This window comes from Poecilia formosa, unplaced genomic scaffold, assembly GCF_000485575.1.
Source record: "Poecilia formosa unplaced genomic scaffold, Poecilia_formosa-5.1.2 Scaffold394, whole genome shotgun sequence".
Lineage (NCBI taxonomy): Eukaryota > Metazoa > Chordata > Actinopteri > Cyprinodontiformes > Poeciliidae > Poecilia > Poecilia formosa.
The window spans coordinates 494,804-512,402 of record NW_006800333.1 but is presented as its reverse complement, the minus strand read 5'-3'; the positions used below and the strand labels follow the sequence as shown (position 1 = coordinate 512,402).

The 17,599-nt window shown below is 39.1% G+C and overlaps 2 protein-coding genes across 2 annotated transcripts; one reads left to right on the top strand and one right to left on the bottom strand.

The window, feature by feature from the left end:
* Positions 1-507: 507 nt before the first annotated feature.
* On the top strand, positions 508-8,377 carry LOC103154681 (NACHT, LRR and PYD domains-containing protein 1b allele 2-like). Its single transcript, XM_016662884.1, has 12 exons — positions 508-530; positions 756-1,032; positions 3,436-3,488; positions 3,581-3,651; positions 3,968-4,182; positions 4,259-4,509; positions 5,955-6,083; positions 6,940-7,075; positions 7,168-7,197; positions 7,340-7,372; positions 7,444-7,487; positions 7,924-8,377. Exons 2-12 carry the CDS (start codon positions 933-935, stop codon positions 8,221-8,223), a joined length of 1,362 nt encoding a protein of 453 aa, XP_016518370.1. The 5' UTR covers positions 508-530; positions 756-932; the 3' UTR covers positions 8,224-8,377.
* A 2,513-nt stretch (positions 8,378-10,890) lies between these two features.
* LOC103154672 (putative uncharacterized protein DDB_G0290521) lies at positions 10,891-13,837 on the bottom strand. Its single transcript, XM_016662888.1, has 5 exons — positions 13,463-13,837; positions 12,299-12,352; positions 12,155-12,250; positions 11,339-11,389; positions 10,891-11,092 (listed from the first exon to the last, which is right to left on the bottom strand). Exons 1-5 carry the CDS (start codon positions 13,704-13,706, stop codon positions 11,076-11,078), a joined length of 462 nt encoding a protein of 153 aa, XP_016518374.1. The 5' UTR covers positions 13,707-13,837; the 3' UTR covers positions 10,891-11,075.
* Between the last annotated feature and the right edge of the window lie 3,762 nt (positions 13,838-17,599).

The following is a 17,599-nucleotide window of genomic DNA, read 5'->3' as shown; positions in this document are numbered from 1 at the left end:
CAATCAATCAATCAATCAATCAATCAATCAATCAATCAAACAGTCAATCAATCAATCAATCAAACATTGTAAATTTAGTCAGCGGTTGAGAAACCATGTTGGTCAGTATTCTGTTTATTCTGGCTCCAAAGTGACTCTAAACATGGTTTGTATTCTTGATTTAAAGGCACTCAGTGTTTCAGCTGTTTCGCAGTTTTCTGGATCTTTGTTCCAGATTTGTGGTGCATAGAAGCTGAATCCTGCTTCCCTCTTTGGAAGAAACTGAAACTCTGAGTTACCCAACAAATGTTTCTGCACCAATTACTAAGTGGTACTTTTCTACTGTATCCAATATTTATCAAATGCAAAACTGCTCAATATTTTAAAATTATATAATTCATCTCTTCATTTGTCGTCATTTGTTGCTTCATGAAATGTTTCGTTCCACTGTACATTCCCAATCTGTTTCATTTGTTGGAGTTTGATCAAATTCTGTTTTGTTCATTTTTATATTTTTTTCCTCAGGGGAAGCAGATTTATTACTGAAGCAAGTATGTATGATTTCATTCAACAAAGATTTAGTTCAGTTTAAATGTAACTTTTAACCATTTATCATCATAAATCATAAATTTAACAACAGTGATCATTTTAAAACATTTTTGCACATGGTGTTTTAAAAACATACAGGAGTGGCTCAGCTTAAGTTCTGCTGTTGACAAACTATGCTGCAATATTAATTAAATAAGCTAAAAATCTAATTTTATGTCTTGTTTCAGAAAACAACCACAGCAGACGTTCATCGGGATCTTTTTGAGATTCTTCATAAGTTGACCAGGAGGACTTTAGTGAAATTTAAGTCACTTCTTCAGTTCACATGCTTTGATTGGGGCCTCCAGCAAATCCCAGATTCCCATCTAGACCAGGTGGCCACAGCACTGACTCTGGTGGGTCTGATGGTGAAGGAGTTTGGTCAACAGTCCGTTGAGATAGCCAGAGAGGTTTTAACAGACATGACTGATCTGGACCAAAGCCCGCTGGAGGTCACATCCGAAGGTAGGAGCTGTAAAATGTTTCCATTGTCTTCTGCATGTCTTCTTCTTCTTCTTCTTCTTCTGCATATTATTGTGTCTTGGTAACATAATGTTTATCAGAAAGATTTGAAAAGCTGCTAACATATATGATAGCGACCTGGACCGGTCCGGTTCACCAGCCAAACATTTATGCTACAATGTTTGTATTTGTGTGAAACTGAGTTTTAACTTTAAATTCGTTCATTCTCATGGTGACTCTGTATATTTCTGAGGTATTTTGATAACGTTTGATAACAATAATTAAAAGTTATCAATGTCTGACATTGTCTAGCTAAATGTTTCTACGTCAGGCTTCCTGGCTGCTACATGATGAGCTGCTCTCTGCTGTAGTTGGGATTTGTTGTTTGCTGCTGAGCAGAAGCATTTTGTGGCTAAAACAAACATTAATTTTTACATTAACTTTTAAGTTAAGTGAAACTTCTCTAATTAAAATTGTCTGAAGCCTCAGAATCAACCCGTACTCATTCTCAAGTGAGAAAGACTCACCTGGTATAAATGAATTTTTCTTTTGTCTGAAATGTCGCTACATGCAGAAAGAAAGTCACTGAGTTTCCACAGTGGGTGAATATTGTTAACAGACCTGGTGGGTCTGTCAGTCAAACCTCTCACTGCAGAGCAGAAGAGGACAGAGGCTGAGCTATAAATGTGTTTATTTAACACTTATCCATCAGTCGTGAGTTGTTAGTGCGGAGCCCTTAATTACTTCCAGATAATATATTAATAAGTAAAACTAATATATTAGCTTAAAACAGCATTCATGACAAAGGGGATCCTAAATATAATTTTCTTTATTCACTTGTGTTTAGTTATTTGCCTAATTATCCACTACATGGCTTGATTTGTCTATCAGTGTCATTATGATGAAAAATGGGATGTTTACTACCTTCATGCTGACTAACATGGTTGTTCCCCTCCATCAGTTTCATTCAACTGGACATGAGGTTGGCAGCAATCCAACATCCATTTCTTACGTTAATCCAGACTCCTTTGTGGTTTTGGAAATGTAATAAATTGTATTCCAGCGTCTGCATGTTCTGGGAAACGGCTGTGGGGACTGACAACTGGGACCGTGATTATCGAGTATTTTCCTCAAAATCTCTCTGACCGTGTTTTCTATGATAGATGTTGTCAGTGTTGTGCAGTACTGTACTTGGAACGCTGATTGGTCAGTTGCTGAGAAGTGCCCTGAAATGATTGGGGAGGATTGCTCTTGAAAGTGAAATGGCTCCATGAGAGAAAGCGATGCATCCCCTTCCCATCCATCTCAGCTCTTTTTAGAAAAATGATTTACAGTTTGGTTCAGAATAACAGAACTGAACTCAAAATAAAAGTTTTTCATTTCATACAAACCTTGAAAACTATTTGTTTTCTGTAAAAGAACCCATGATCAAAAATGCATCAAATTTATACTCGCTCTATGAAAGAGTGGCAAACAGGAACATCAGGCTGTCCAATAAATAGCATTTATCTTCACCTACTGAAACATTCATGGCATAAAGCAAAAAATGCTTGAAAGGTTATAGTTCTGTTTAATTGTGGAATATAAATATTAGTTATGCAATGACTTGAGTAGACTAACTTCTGGCACATGTGAACAGATATGATTAGAAACTGTAATCCATATGTCTGAAAAGAAGATTTACAAGATGCAAAACAGTGGCATGTTTGGTTTGATCAGAAATATTATCAGCCTCTGTGATGAAGGGCTGGAAAATGCAAAAATACACTTAATAGACCCAAATCTAAACACCTGGACGTTACTCCACTCCTCTAGGCAGTTGACAAAGATACAAACCTCATTGGTAGGTTTAAGGAACCTGTAATGAGTTGTTTAAAAAAATTAAGTTCCTGACGGGATTATCAGCCATAAATTATATTAATATTTCAGGCCTTTTATCATAACAGAGCACTGAGAGGAAATCATGAAAATAAAACTCCACTCAGAGGCTGGAGCTAAAACAAACTAAATATGCAACAATGATAAGAATAAACACGATGCAACAGCTTCTAACATAATCCATTAGCCCAAAGACAGGGAGGGGTCACTGCACCAGCAGAGACAGGCCAACTGGTAAATCATGGAGAGCTTCATAAAAGTGTTAAGGTCAGAGGGTTATGAATACCTTCATCTGGGAAAGAGTGTGTCAGAAAAGGATGAGTGGGTCAGCTGCTGATGCTGAGGAGATGCAGCATCTCACTGTGGAGCTGCTGATGCAGAGGAAGACCAAGGCATTGGTCAACCAGCTGATCCCACACACAGCTGAAGCATTTCTGAGAACAGTCTTAATGATGATTAAATGCGTGTCAGATTTGGTGTAAAGGATGATTTCTAAGCTTTAAATAAAATGTTGTGTTTTTCAAAAAGGGATTCCAATGGATTTTCCACTGAAATGTGCAGAAACAGTCAATTATCTAAAGGTACTTTTATGTTTGATTTTCTCATTTCGTTATTTTATTGACCTTCTCATAACATCTTGGCTGGTTGTAAACCAGATTGTTGTCCTCATCAGGACTCCAGCAGCTGCACTACAGTGGAACCTGAGATGAAAACTGCAGATCCAGACGAGGCTCCAGGCTACAGGTGAAAAACAACGTTCCTCCCAGTACAACACCAGTAAACCCAGTCAGTCACAAACACAGACGAGAGCAGAGACATTCCCTCCTATGAACAGTTTGGAGGCACCAATAAATCTAACATGTTTTTAGACGATGAGGAAACCAGAGTACCAGAGAGGAATCCGTCCACCAGATGGCCAATTAAATTACAGGAAACTAAACTAAAAATATCTTCTACATGCAGATGATTCAGAAAATTCTCCACAAAAAACATTTGTCAAAATTTGTTAAAAATAGAAATCGTCACATTTTTATTTGCTTTATTGAAACGTTTTGTTCAGCCTCCAGAGTGAAGCTGGACTCTTTGAGTGCAGCGTCTCTGGTCTGCGCTGGTTCTGCTCCGAACGGGTCGTCTTCAGGTACCGGTTCTGCTCCTGGGACGGACACATGGAGAGGATGGAGAGCAGAGGATACCGGCCTGCTGGTCCTTTACTGGACATCAGTCTGATTACTGGGAGGATGACGGAGGTGTTCCTGCCTCACTGGATCTGTGTCGGTAGGAGAACATGATGGTACCAAACCTTTTAACACCGTTGACCCAGAACTTTTCCTGCTCTTTGTGTTTCCTTCAGACGACGTCCGTAAACCTTTGGAGCAGTTTGCTGTCCTCCACATGGACGACTGTGGAGACGCTGTGGAGAAAGTCTCTGAGGTCTCACCGTCACACGTCAAACTGGCTGAACCCGTTTTCTCTCCGAGAGCGGTTCTGATGAGAGCCGGCTTTCCTGTGAAGGTCTACTGCAACATGTTGCTCTATCGGACCAACACGGCTTTCCTCACGCTGCATGTTTACCTCATCCCACGCGACCCGGCCTTACAGCAGGTTAATATGCAGGTCTTATGGTAGAAGGAGTTTTCATATAAAAACGGGTCAGAACTTCTGCATAGTTGACTTATAAACCATTATAGTATACACATATGAAAAAAGATACAGCAATTTACAAATTATTCTTACTCAGTTATTAAACTTCAGAACATAAATGCAGCGTTTCTAACCTCATGCAAAGGCTGACATACACCATGTCAGCCTGGGGTTAGCATCGTTAGCTGGGAGCTAACAGCTAACTGTAGCTCAACAGAGTTTGAGGTTTTTCTTCTTCTTCTCTCCTTTTTTTTCTTTTCTCTGCACTGAAAGTCCCCCAAACTGCAATGCTGGTACCGGGTCCTACAGGCCATCAGCCACAGTCAGAACCAAAGTCACATCAGGTTTGGTTCAGCCAGTTTAGTAGAAACACACCTAACACGACTAACGCTTTCATAGCCTCAAGTAACCACAGTAGACCTTCTCTCAGCCTTAACCTAATGAGTATGGCTGACTCTTTATCATATCAACTCCTCAGTTTTCCCAGGCTGTCGGTCCTTAACCGGGACACAAGGCGAGCCCAGAGTCACCAGTTTGGCTGAGATCTGAAAGTCTTTTCTCCTTTGGGTCTGTTCACATGGCAGGACCAGCCTGGACCTGGACCAGAACAGATTCAATGCTTTTTGCATGTTTGTTGGCCAGAATTAAACATTTCAGTTGAACTGAGTGAAACAGCGTTAGGGACTCCCCCTGCTGGTCGTATTTGGTTCTTACATCTTCAGAATCAAATCAGACTATCATATTAAACCCAAATTACTGACAAGCACTTTGTAAATTTAAATAATATTGTTGAAGAATGTAATGCATACAACGTGCTGATATGTCCAGAGTCATTGTAAATATTTCTCTGGCTTGTAATGAACTCATTCCAATCCATCTGACCCACTTAGAAGAATCACAACATTTAGCTGTTGGAGAAACATTTCCCACCCTGGAGAGCAGTGATGCTGTGGAAATCCAGATTATCCTGTTTTAATCTGTACCTGGAAATCTGCTTCTCTTAATCTTTGTTTGTTTTATTTGTGCTATTTTACTAAAAGTGATAATGTTCTGCACATTAAGAGCTATTCATAAATAAAGCACAGAATGGGAAGTGAAATATGTCGCTCTTTAAGACATGCTTGCATGTGGAGTTCTACAACCAAAACATTTTTAAAAAACATCTTTAAAAATGAAATTAAGCAGATATCAGACATGACTCTCCATCACTTTACCTCCAGTAGTTTAACTGTGTAAAGATATAACTGCTTTCACTCATATGTTCAAATATATGGATAATTATTGATTATTCTATAAAACCAACACTGAAAAAATGACTCAGTAAGTAACAATCCCAACATTACAGCCAGTTTATAATAATAATTTATGATTTTTATGATAAATAATAAACTTATTTTTGCTTGGAGGAAATGGACCAAAGGGAAACGTCTTATGGATACAAAGTCATAAGAAAGCCAGATCCAGACATGCCTCTGAAAATGTTTGATGACTTCGTCCTCACAGCAGATCTGGAATCGGCTGAAGTTTGTCCTGAGGTACGATTCCACAGCTGTGATGTTTAATACGATAGTTTCTGTTGATATAAGTCCTGCGTTTCAGACCAGCAGAGGAAGGATGCAGCAGCTACAACCTGATCTCAGCTGTTTCAAGTGGTGTGTTGTAAAATATTTATGAGCAATCAGTATCTTACTTTAATTAGGCCATTGTCTTGCAGACAGGAGGATGGAGCTGAGCAACATCAGCACTGACTGTACACTGCACATCCTCCGTTCTCCAGAAACAATAACCTTTATTGATCATAATATCTAATCTCTGAAATGTTCAGCTGTTTGTTAAATATAATTTTGTCTGTGAATCGTAAAATAATCTGCAAACAGAAACAGCAGATTCCACATAATTTACTAAACGAAGGTGAAGCTAACGCTGTCAGGAAACCGTTTCTGCTTCTGTTGGGTTTAAGAAGAGAAGCATCAGCCTGGAGCTGCTGGTCAAATGCATTGATAGGCTGATCATCATTTATATTATATTAGATTAGAAGAAATTACAAAGACGTCTGTTGCTCACATAGATGCAAAAGCTTCCATAAGAATACTAGATTAACAAAATAAAACATTATAAAGCTGCTAAGTGATGTAACTCCAGTCATATTTATTGTATCCATTATCTTAGCTTTAGGTCTGCAGCTGCAGATTAACTCAGGGCAGAAAGATGTTCGATCTTCACCTTTTTGAACCAGTCACTGTGATTCTGTTGCTGCGTTGTGTGATTGCTGCTCTCGCTCTGTCTGCAGCTTAGTGAGCGTAAATGAGAGGGAGTCATATGAGACCACACAGTATCACACAGATTTGAACTGAATAAACCCAATCCTTCCTTCCTTTCCTGTGTGAACAGAGACTAAAGCTCAGGTATAATCCCACAAGGCCAAATTTCTTTGAAGTGTACATTAAAAATCCAGAGACAGACTTCCAGATGAAACTCTTACAAGCAAAGCAGCTCAACCCAGTGTGGACCTGCGCACTTCGGAAAGGTCGTTAAAACAGTCACACTGACTCATACATCACCTTAACGCTCTGCTAAAAATAAACCTCTAAATCTTTATTTTCTCTGTTTGAATTTCAGATGAATACCAAAAAACTGAGGAGAGAAAAGGTAAGAGATTAGATCCTTTGTTTCTGCAGAAAAACTGCATTTTGGGTTTTAGATTAATTTCTAGTGTTAAAAATGAATCAATATTCTGGAGTTTGAGTTTCATTGAAGGAGAGAAAGAAACGTAACAAACATTTCTTCTCAGGTGGAGCAACTGGAGTCACTTATTCACACAAGGGTAACTTGTTTTGTACCGCTCATTAAAAGAAAATAAGTTTCTGATAATTTTTAATTAATTTCTGTCCTCAGTGAAACATTACGTGGAGGAACATCCGTCTCCTCTCACGCAAAAAGTGAGTCGTCATCCTGATGTCTGGATAAATGTTTGTCAGACCTTCAGGTTTTGTTTAGTTTGTATTGAATTTCACTGCTTTTGTTTTCATTTTTCTGCCTTTGCCTCTCATCTGGTGTTAAATTACTCAGATCCCAGTTAAATAAACTGGTTTACTGGTTGTAACTTAATGGGCTGCAGCTCAGATTTTCACTGTTTCTGTCTCGTCTTGTTTCCTGATGAGGATTTAAAACTTTCTTTCAGCTGCACTGAGTTTGATTCCACTTTTTAATTTATTTTTGTTGTCATTAACGTTCTTCCTGCTTCTATGTCTCTCATTGGTCTTTTTTCAGTCAGAGCAAAAACCTTCCCACTTTACAAAATAAATAAAGATGCTATTTAATTAGAGATGCAATAAAACTGATTTAATTTGATAAACTTTGTTTCCATGTCGCCAGGCGGCATCTCTGCGCTCAGACAGAGAGAAGCTTCTGGAAGTGATTGGAGATCTGAAGCAGCAGGACCTGAAAAGGTTCCGGTTTTTCCTGAGGGACGTGGAGGTGTTTGTCTGCAGAGCAGACGGAGGAGCCGCTCCGCTGAGAATCACAGCCGGTCAGCTGCAGAACGCAGACGCTGTAGACCTGGTGGATCTGATGCTGCAGACCTTCAGTCAGCAGGCCGTGGAGAAAACCAAGGAGATCCTCAGGAAAATACCCAGGAATGACCTGCTGGAGGCGCTGTCCGGAGGCAGCTCATGATCCAAACAGGAACCGCTTCCAAACAAATTCAGGACAAACTCCAGAAACACTTCACACAAAAAACTCCATACATATTTTTTATTCCCATGTTCTTCAGTGGATGATGTGTTTTTAGTGCAAATTATCAAATAAACTTTTGATGCAAATATTTTAACAAAAGAATACATTATTTTATAAGGTCTTAACTACTGTTTCAAAAATGTTGCTCAAAATTAAATGTTACAGTAAATAAATTTAGCCTTCAGAATGTTTTATTCTTGCAGAAGATTTCAGCTCCTTGCTGGAGCTGGAATCTTATTTTCTGTTCTGGAAGAAGAGCAAACCTCCGACAAACGTGGAACTCACTGCATTACCTGAGACATTTTGAGTCGTTTCTGCCCAACGGGTCCAACATCAGGCCTGTGAGGTTAACAGGAATCAGGGAAATCAACCTTGAAGCCATGAATGAGGGGCAGAAAGTCTCATTGGATGAGAGCGTGAACACAGCGCGTTTGCAGTGATGAAGTTTATGTGATGAGAGTTTTCACCAGTCAGAAACATGAAACCCTTGAATTCATTGTTTCCTGCTGCATCAAGTTGAAGAAAACATAAAACAAACTTTCTTTGTGTAATGCTGAATATTTAAAGTTTTTGAAAATGCTTATCATACTCTTCCTAAAAATCAGAATTAAAACACAAACCAAAATAGTCTAAAACCAGTGGCGGGCCGTGCATTTCACACCTAGGCCTTCAGTAGTGCCCGGTCTGAATCAATCCAACCCTCAATAACTATTTTATGGCTAGACTAAAACATATCTCAGGTTTTTTGACAGTGTTTTTTATTGCCAGAGTAAGGTTTCTGACTGGAGAGCCGAGTTACAGGATTTAGCACAAAAGATGACAGATATGATAGTTAAAGGAATTTAGATCTTGATAAAATGAAGTTTGTGTATTTACCTGATGGGACAAAGTGAAGCTTTGTGGTGCTTTATTTTCCTTTTTAACTTTGTTAGTCTGTGGAATATTTCTGTCCAACTCTTGATGCTGATACATGAATTGTGTTTAAAATGACCTTTAATTAACCCATAAAGTCCAATAAATCAACTTTTTGAAAAGGCAACAAGAAAATAAGGATAAGGTTGAACGATCAAATAGTCACAGATTTTTCTGCCTCCCTGAATAATCCCCTAAGACTCCATAAGGCCGATCCAAACAGGCGGTTTCATCCACTTACATTTACTCAGATTACCTCAATAAGGTTTTTTAATGTAGTTTTATTTCACAGTACTTTTTATCAGAGCAATATCTTTATTGCTTCTATTACGTCTGTAACATTTTTAGATATTTTACCCAACATGAGTGACTTTTGTGAGAGAGGAAAAATCATATTTTAAACAAAGCAGTTATGAGACACTGACATCCAGATTTTATGTCCAAGTGAGACCTCCTGTTTGTGCAGAAGCTTTGCTGTTCTGCCTGTGGTGCCTTTTGAAATGAATATATTGTAAACATCGTCAATGGAAGAACTGTACCCTGTTCTGACATACATCTACAACATCTAGTGCAAGGATTAGTTTCATACAATTTTTCCTGAATTTTTAAAAATGTTTTTCAGCATCAGTTGGTTGTTTTATAGTTATATTTATCTGTATTAATTTTGCCTTTAAAACACCAGAATTTGAACGTGACCTAGTTATTTTATTATTGTATTCTGCCTGTAGTTTTACAAATGGCAGCAGAGGAAGTGAAAGAAGCCGTTCAGTCCAAGTTGGTCACACTTCCAATTATTAAACCAACGTTAACAGACAGCATCGTTCCTCTACTAACACTTTAACAAAGTTTTTTTTTTTTTTTTTTACCAGAGTTTCACTGAGAAGTAGCTCATATGAAGAGCTCAGCTGATGAGCAGCTCCACCAGGTGTTTACTAATTGCTGCTGGCTAGTCTGTAGGAGCAGAGTGTCGTCGTGGTGGAGCGCTGCTCTGTGAGGCTGAAGCTGGGGCTCGGTCCACCCAGGCGTTTTAACAGATGAATGGTTGCCATGGAGATCAAAGGATTTCTCAAACATGCATGAAAGAATCAAAGCAAGGTTTCTCCAGGTGAGAGTAAAAGTATAACATGATGTGAAGCTCAAAAACCCTTTTAAGCAAGAGACACTTGGCTGAAAACCATTTGAAATCAAACTAAAACAGAAAACAGTTCAAAGTGCCTTAAACAAAATTACAAATAAAATAGAATAAAGGAGCAAATGAAACCAATAACCAGTAAAATAAAGCAGTGGCATCACAGAACAGTATGAAGATATGTGAACTTTGAATCAAAGGGCATAAAAATTAGCTTAAATTTAAACTAATTAAGATTAGAATAAGACTCAGTAAAGAACAGCTTCTCTGTATTCAACCAGCTTTGCTAAAACATTATTTTAATTATTTTCTGAATTAAAAGTCAATAACCCTTTAGATAATTGATTCTTAATGCTGTGTTACCTAGCAACCACATAAAGAGAGACTGTGACTTTATCGGACAGGTTTTAATGGAAATAATATCCCACAGAACAGGTAATGATTGGGACTTGATCTGTTTGATAAAGTTTATCATTCCTTTTACCTTCCATATTGTAAATACTGACATTCTGACTGTAACTGAGGCTCCTTGAATTTCTCAATCATACATTCATGTTAAACAGCCATTTAGAGTTAAACAGTTAATTATTAAAGTTCAACAATTCATCTTCATGTAATTGTTTCCAGATTAAAAGTGAACTTCTGGTCAGCATGTCGGTGAGGAGCTGCTGGTTCTTCAGGAACATCTTGATGGACTTGCAGTCCGTTCAGTGGGTCACGGTGCGGCTGGAAGGTCCCTTTAGTGCAGATTTTACCTCAAGTCAGACTCTGAAAGAAAACATCAGACATGCTGCTTGGTCACAGAATCACTTCATGATTTTAAATGAACAGCATTAGAACACATTTTCAGATTTTTCAAACTTTACTGGAAAACACAGAGGAGTGAAATGTTTCAGTTTCAGGAGCAGCAGGTCGCTTAATAATCTGCTCTCTGCTGCTTTCAAATTTCTTATTTCTCTTTAATATTAAAATGATGTTTCAACAAGTTTAAAGAGGAAAAAGCAGAAAACTCACCATCACTGAGAGAAGCATTTGAAGCTTGAACTGCCTGCTGAGGAAAGACAACTGCAGCAATAAAAACAATATCAATTTCTGACAAAAACCATCTCAACAGGAAAAATACATTCTGGAGGTTTTATACCATGAAGTTTCTGTTTTCCTTATCGAACACCATTTCCCAGCAGCCTTTGTTCAGTCATGTGACCAAATGGTGTTGAGGTCTTTCCTGCCATCATGTCTGCTTGGTGAACTGCCTGCCTGGACCTGAGCAGGTCCATCTGGACCTCGGCCTCATCCATCTCAGCCGACCTCAGAGGCGTTTTTCTATCTTAGTGGAAACTTGGCACTGATGCTCCTCCCTGTTGGTCAGGGAGCTTCATGCTTTACCTGCAGGCTTGTTGCACCAGGTGTTGTGCTGCTGCTGCAGGCTGCTGCAGGGCGTCTGTGAACAGACTGACCCATTAAACCTGCCTGATCTGGTGCAGCCTGCAGCCATCATGACGGGGTCTCTGCTGGCTTTAGGAGCATCAGATCTCCACCTTTCACTTCCTGGACTGTCAGACTCCAGTTGATGCTGAACATTTCCAAACACTTCAAACAAATTTACAAACTATCAGCTTTGAACTGACAGATTTCGGTGAAACATCCCAACAGCTTTAGTGCCGAATAGGAAAACTATAATCAGATAAAAAGTAAAAACTTTGTAGTTGTGACTGAAGCACAGCCAGCTGCACATCACTGAACAAAGATAGGTGGGAATATTTCACTCTTTGTGGATGAAACTTTACTAGTGCTTTGCATTTTTAAATGAAGTAAAGAAGTAGAGCTAACCTCCAACCGGAGTTGGACCTGGACCCAGACTCAGACCTGGACCTGGACCCGGACCTGGACCTGGACCCAGACCTGGACCTGGACCCGGACCTGGACCTGGACCCGGACCTGGACCTGGACCCAGACCTGGACCTGGACCCGGACCTGGACCTGGGTCACGGTCAGGTGTTCCTAGACCTGCTTTCTTGGCTTCTTCAGCTGCAAATATAGAAAACAATATTTGTTTTCAATAGTTTATTGCAATTACAGAAATATTTTAGAGATGAAAAGCTGTAATGTTGGTGCAGGAACTGCCACAAGGTCCTAAACATGGCTGCTTCAACTTCTCTCAATTTACCGATTCCCACAAAACCTTTATTGCACCAAAATGTTTAGATTTTTTTGCTGCATCTGTTCATCAAAACTCCTGATGCAACAGCAGCCTCAGCAGTTTCCTTGCAGTTCAGTCCTCAGCTTTAAGTTTCTCCACAAACTCTCCTGCTCATCAGATCTGTCACCTCAGAGCCTCTTTATCCAGTCAGAGATCGTTTTCTGTGTGAAACAGAGTTTCTGCAGTTTGTCTGGTTATCCACTACGCAAAAAGTATTTTAAAGATTTTTAACTATTATCTACAAATACCTTTAAGATATCTTGAATTATGGGTGACATTCACAATATCTCTACAGTCAGAACAAAAAGCATGTTATCTCAAATTCACTTTATGACTGATCGTAATAGTAGGTAGTAATTCACTGCAGATATCTTGAATTAGAGCCTCCATACGACTCAATGATCAGCCAGAAGTTAGAGATATATCAAATAAGTATTATTAAATATGATTAGAGATATCTTAATTCACTAACGCATCTAGTCATATGTTTCAGATCAGATATCTGTAATGTACAGAAAATGAAGCTGACGTGGCATTTAAGATCAGATCCAGATCCAAACAGGGCGGTCAGAACTAAACTGTTCTGTTTCCAACAGTTTCCCGTGGAGCAAACTGCAGTTTCCTCCAACAAAGAAAAGAAAAAAGTCTGAACTGAAACTTAGGGCCGATTTTTAGGGCGTTTCTCCTTTTTCTGTGGTTTTTACGCATCGGGTCATTGAGAGACTAAAGAAACAGGAAACAGGAACTATTCAGATGTTGAGGAAAGTAAAAAAGAGGCGAACTGGTTGAACTTTTACTCTGTGAAATCAGTTCATTCAGAGAGAAAACGTTCAAACATGTTAAAACCTGAGGATGAAACATTTTGAGTTCTCCTGCTGAGCTGATCGGATCTCAGTGCGGAAGGAATCAACGGGTCCAGAAGTTGTGCAGATTTTTACCCAGTTCCTCCGCCGCCTGTTCGCAGTTGTTCGCTCTCAGGATGTCCTCTGCTTCCTTCAGGACGTTTTTCTCAGTGTAAGCTTGAACCATCACATCTGTAATCACCAAGAACCCTTTCTTCTGCACCTGGCTCGTCTTCACAACTCTCCGGTTCAGCAGTTCTGACCGGAACTTGTCAAGGTTCTCGTCTGACAGGTTCTCCAGGATGTCACTTAAAATCTTTTTGGTCGTTTTGGGAGCCATTTCTCATAACATGATCCAGATGTGCCGCGTGGCGCTGGTCTGAAGTCAGCCCAGACTCGTTTCCGCTCTCAGCGGGAACGTTCTCTGTTTAAGTTCTGAGGAAATGAGGTTTCAACAGAGGCGCAAAAAGTGGGTATGCAGCACATGCAACGCATAGGGGCGCAGCACCAGAGGGGGCGCCAAAACCCCGTCTGGAGGGGGCGACGCGCCGATTATGTTTTCCCATACAGTTCAGCGCCTCACGCTCCTTCACCTCTCGCACATAACGAGGTAAATGTAGCGAGTTTTACACTCCACGCAGCGTCGCCTCGGGGGGAAGGGGGGGCGCCGATTTATGCTTTCGCATCCACCTGAATAATGTGCAGTTGCGCCACTCGGTTTCAACAACATCTTTCCATCTAATTCAAACACATTTTCTCTCAGGCCTGCAGATATTTGTTGCTTCATATGTTTGATAGATTATTAAAGATGACAATGTTTCTGGAAGTGCAGCGGGGTTCCTTATTGTAAAACAACAGGCCAGTTTACCAGCAGACAGAGGTCCCTGAAGGCACCATTTCTCCTCAGCTCCGTTATAAACATTCAGCTAACACACCCAGCTGGACTTACACACCGTCATAAACCCCCCAGAGAAACTTCTTGCAGGTGGAGACAATTTTAAAAAGTTCTGCTGCTTTTGAGGGATGAAATACTAAACAGGAACAAAGATGGGACACGACAAAATGTGCATTTATTACTGCAGTCTGTGGAGTCTAAGTAAAGTAGCTTTATGTTTCATAAGACAATCAATAATCCAAACTGCAGAGGAGAATCAACATCCAAAAGATGAAGAGAAAAACGTTTGTCTGTTTCAAAACACAAACATTTTTCATTTCTAACTTGAACTTCAAAAAGGAAGCAGAAACCTGAAGGAATCTGCTTTAATGTTCCAATTTGTTTATGGCAAGATTTTTACTTTGTTACAATTTTTTCATACATCTGTGAGGACCACTGAAAGAGCAACAGAATAATGTGAATAATGAACGCTGATGTAAGTTTTGTCTGAATGAGGATTTTAACTGAAGATCAGAAAAAAATCAAACCAAAACCAGACAAGAGAAACATAATTCAGACTGTAAATCCACCACAACCTGGAGAAAATACAACTCAGAAATTTATCAAAGGAAAATTTCATATCTAAGTTCATCCATGGTATTATGACAGAATCAAAATCTTTTGGACGATTGTCCATTTTAATTACTTTAAAAAGAAGTTGAGGCTTTTCTGAGAATCTTTTATCTGTTAAAGTAATGTCACTTTAACTTCCTTCTATCTTTGTGTTTTCATTAGTCTGTAAGAGTCTCAGAAAAAAATCCTTTCAACATGTTTTCATTGTCATTAAATATGTTTCCCTTTCATTCTTCAGGTTGGTGTCAGTGTTACGGTAACATGGACTTTGTTCGTTTGTTCTGTTAAAAATTGTTCAGACAGAAACCGTCTGTGTGCTGGGAGGATCAGAGCGGCGCAGGAAGATTAAATGAAAACTGTTGATCTGTGGCGTCCATCCTGACTGGCGCCTCCGTTCTCATGGTTCCAGTGTTTCTGAATAGATGAACGAACATCATTATCAATATTTAAAGTTGAAATTCAGTTTGGCTGTAGCGGCTGTGAGGTTTGTGTTTCTGCCCCACCTCTAAAACAGGTGAGGTTCTGAGTCCATCCAGGGATCTGCTCACCTGGACCAAAGTCCGAATCGGTTCTGGTCTCCCATCTTGAGGAAAGACGTCTTCTCCGAAACTTTAGATGGTTGGAATAACTGTAAGTTTGCTTTTTCCATACTTTCAAAATGTTTTCTTGATGTTTGGAGACATTTTGTCTTATTCCAGGTTAAACTTTGATCTCTTTCTGTGTGAATAAAACTGATTAAATGTGAAAAAGGACAGAAACCTGCAGCACCTTCCACAGTGAAATTACATTTATTTCATTCAGATTATGGATCCTATATTCAGCTTTGTTGCTTCACATCATCTGGTTTATTAGCTGATTGTTCTGCATCTTCAGTCTGTCATGGTTTTATTTAACATTATTTAACAAAACTGTTTCTCCAGTTTTGTGGACAGAGTTTCTAGTTAAATGTTATATTCAATATATCTTGAATCTTTAATAATAATAATAATAATAATAACAACGCCATAGAACTGCCAGTTGGTAATTGAAGTAAAGTAGCTTTGATTTCAAAGAAGCCGACATTGAAGTCGATTGGCAAATGAACCATCACAAAAGAGGAAGGCTCTTATTGTCTCACTGCACCCAAGAGATGCATAACCGACAAAAACCATTTCTGCCTGGTTTCGAACCAGAGACCTTTTGCGTGTAAAGCAAACGTGATAACCACTACACTACAGGAACTGAACTTCTCTGCTTTGTTTCAGTTTGAGGTTCCAAAGTTGATGATGTGAGATGCAACGCATGAAAATTTCAAATCAGGTTTGCACTCAGATGCCTGGATTCAGAGTACACACCATGACACCACAGACCCTTGTTGACCTTTAGTAAACACCTGTGATGAAGAGAACATGCAAAATCTGTTTCTGTCTGGTTTTGAACCAGAGACCTTTTGCATGTAATGCAAATGTGATAACCACTACACTACAGGAACTCAGGCTCTTTGCAGTGTTCCTGGTAGATGATCCACATTTTGTTAGTGACTAACATCAACGATGGGCATGAAACAAAGTCAAATACTTACAGATCCTCTCAGAGAGCAGTAACTTGGTGAACAAACTGTCAGACTTGTGCCTAATTTCACATTACAGTCCATAAACTAAGCCTGGGATCAAAAAATGTATTGAAGCAGAGACAAATGGTTCTACAGAGACTTGGCTAAATGGCTATAAAATCAAATCAGTACTTACAAATAAAAAAGGGCTCAAAAATAAAATAAAATTAACACGTTAAAATAAATATCTGAAATACAATCAACACTTGAAAATTAAAAATGGTTCAAAGATAATATCAACACTTCAAAATAAATAATGGTTTAAAAATACAATAAACACTTCAAAATATAAAATCTCTGGAAAATAAAATATTATGTATGTTGTTTTGAAAAACATTAGAATATAAGCACTTTTATCAAATCTTCATTGTGGTAAGATCATGTAAGTTCTTCTTAAATCCATGGAAACTGAACAGATTGTAAGGTAGGTGAGTTAGCTCAGCAGGTTAGAGCACCGTGCTGGTAATGCTGAGGTCGTCGGTTCAAACCCCGTATGGGGCAATTCATGTGTAAGGTCTTTCAATCAACACTTTACAATAAATAAGGTTTCAAAATCAGTACATTAAAATGGCTCAAAAATAAAATCAACACTTCAAAATAAAGGGTTCAAAAATAAAATCAATACTTCAAAACTAAAATCAACACTTTACAATAAATAAGGTTTCAAAAATAAAATCAATGGTATAATGGTAACTGTTTCTGTCTGTTCAGTCCATAAACATCCAAAGTTGCCATTGGCGCGTTAAATTCAAGTCTCCATTACAGACCAGAGAAAACTAAAGAGAATGCAACGTTGTGTTAAACCATTTGAGAAGCCGGTAGTTTATTTGGAGCCTTCTGGGTTCACGTTACCCAGGAGAGCGGCGCTCTGGAGGAGCTGCAGACGCAACATCTGTCCGTTTCGGAGAAGCGAAACCACGCAAAATAAATAAAGTAAAAACTCACACCGGACCGCGCAGGGTAAAACACTCAGAGTTCAGTTGATCTGTTTGGATCAGACAGATCCAACTGACTGATGAATTAGCGCAGATTTTTCTGCAGATGGGAACCAGGAGGAAGTTCAGACCCCAGCGGGTGAAGTGATGCTAATTTAAGTGAAGTGCTAATTTAATTTATTAAAAGTTATTGAGGCCTC

Excerpts from the sequence above, each read along its gene's own strand:
- LOC103154681 (XM_016662884.1), top strand. The coding sequence starts at position 933 with ATGGTGAAGGAGTTTGGTCAACAGTCCGTTGAGATAGCCAGAGAGGTT. Across the intron at positions 3,652-3,967 it reads GACGAGGCTCCAGGCTACAG|CCTCCAGAGTGAAGCTGGAC; the intron begins GTGAAAAACAAC and ends CGTTTTGTTCAG. Across the intron at positions 7,488-7,923 it reads CGTCTCCTCTCACGCAAAAA|GCGGCATCTCTGCGCTCAGA; the intron begins GTGAGTCGTCAT and ends CCATGTCGCCAG.
- LOC103154672 (XM_016662888.1), bottom strand. The coding sequence starts at position 13,706 with ATGGCTCCCAAAACGACCAAAAAGATTTTAAGTGACATCCTGGAGAAC. Across the intron at positions 12,251-12,298 it reads TGACCGTGACCCAGGTCCAG|GTCCAGGTCCGGGTCCAGGT; the intron begins GTCCGGGTCCAG and ends GTCCGGGTCCAG. Across the intron at positions 11,390-12,154 it reads AGGTCCAACTCCGGTTGGAG|TTGTCTTTCCTCAGCAGGCA; the intron begins GTTAGCTCTACT and ends TTATTGCTGCAG.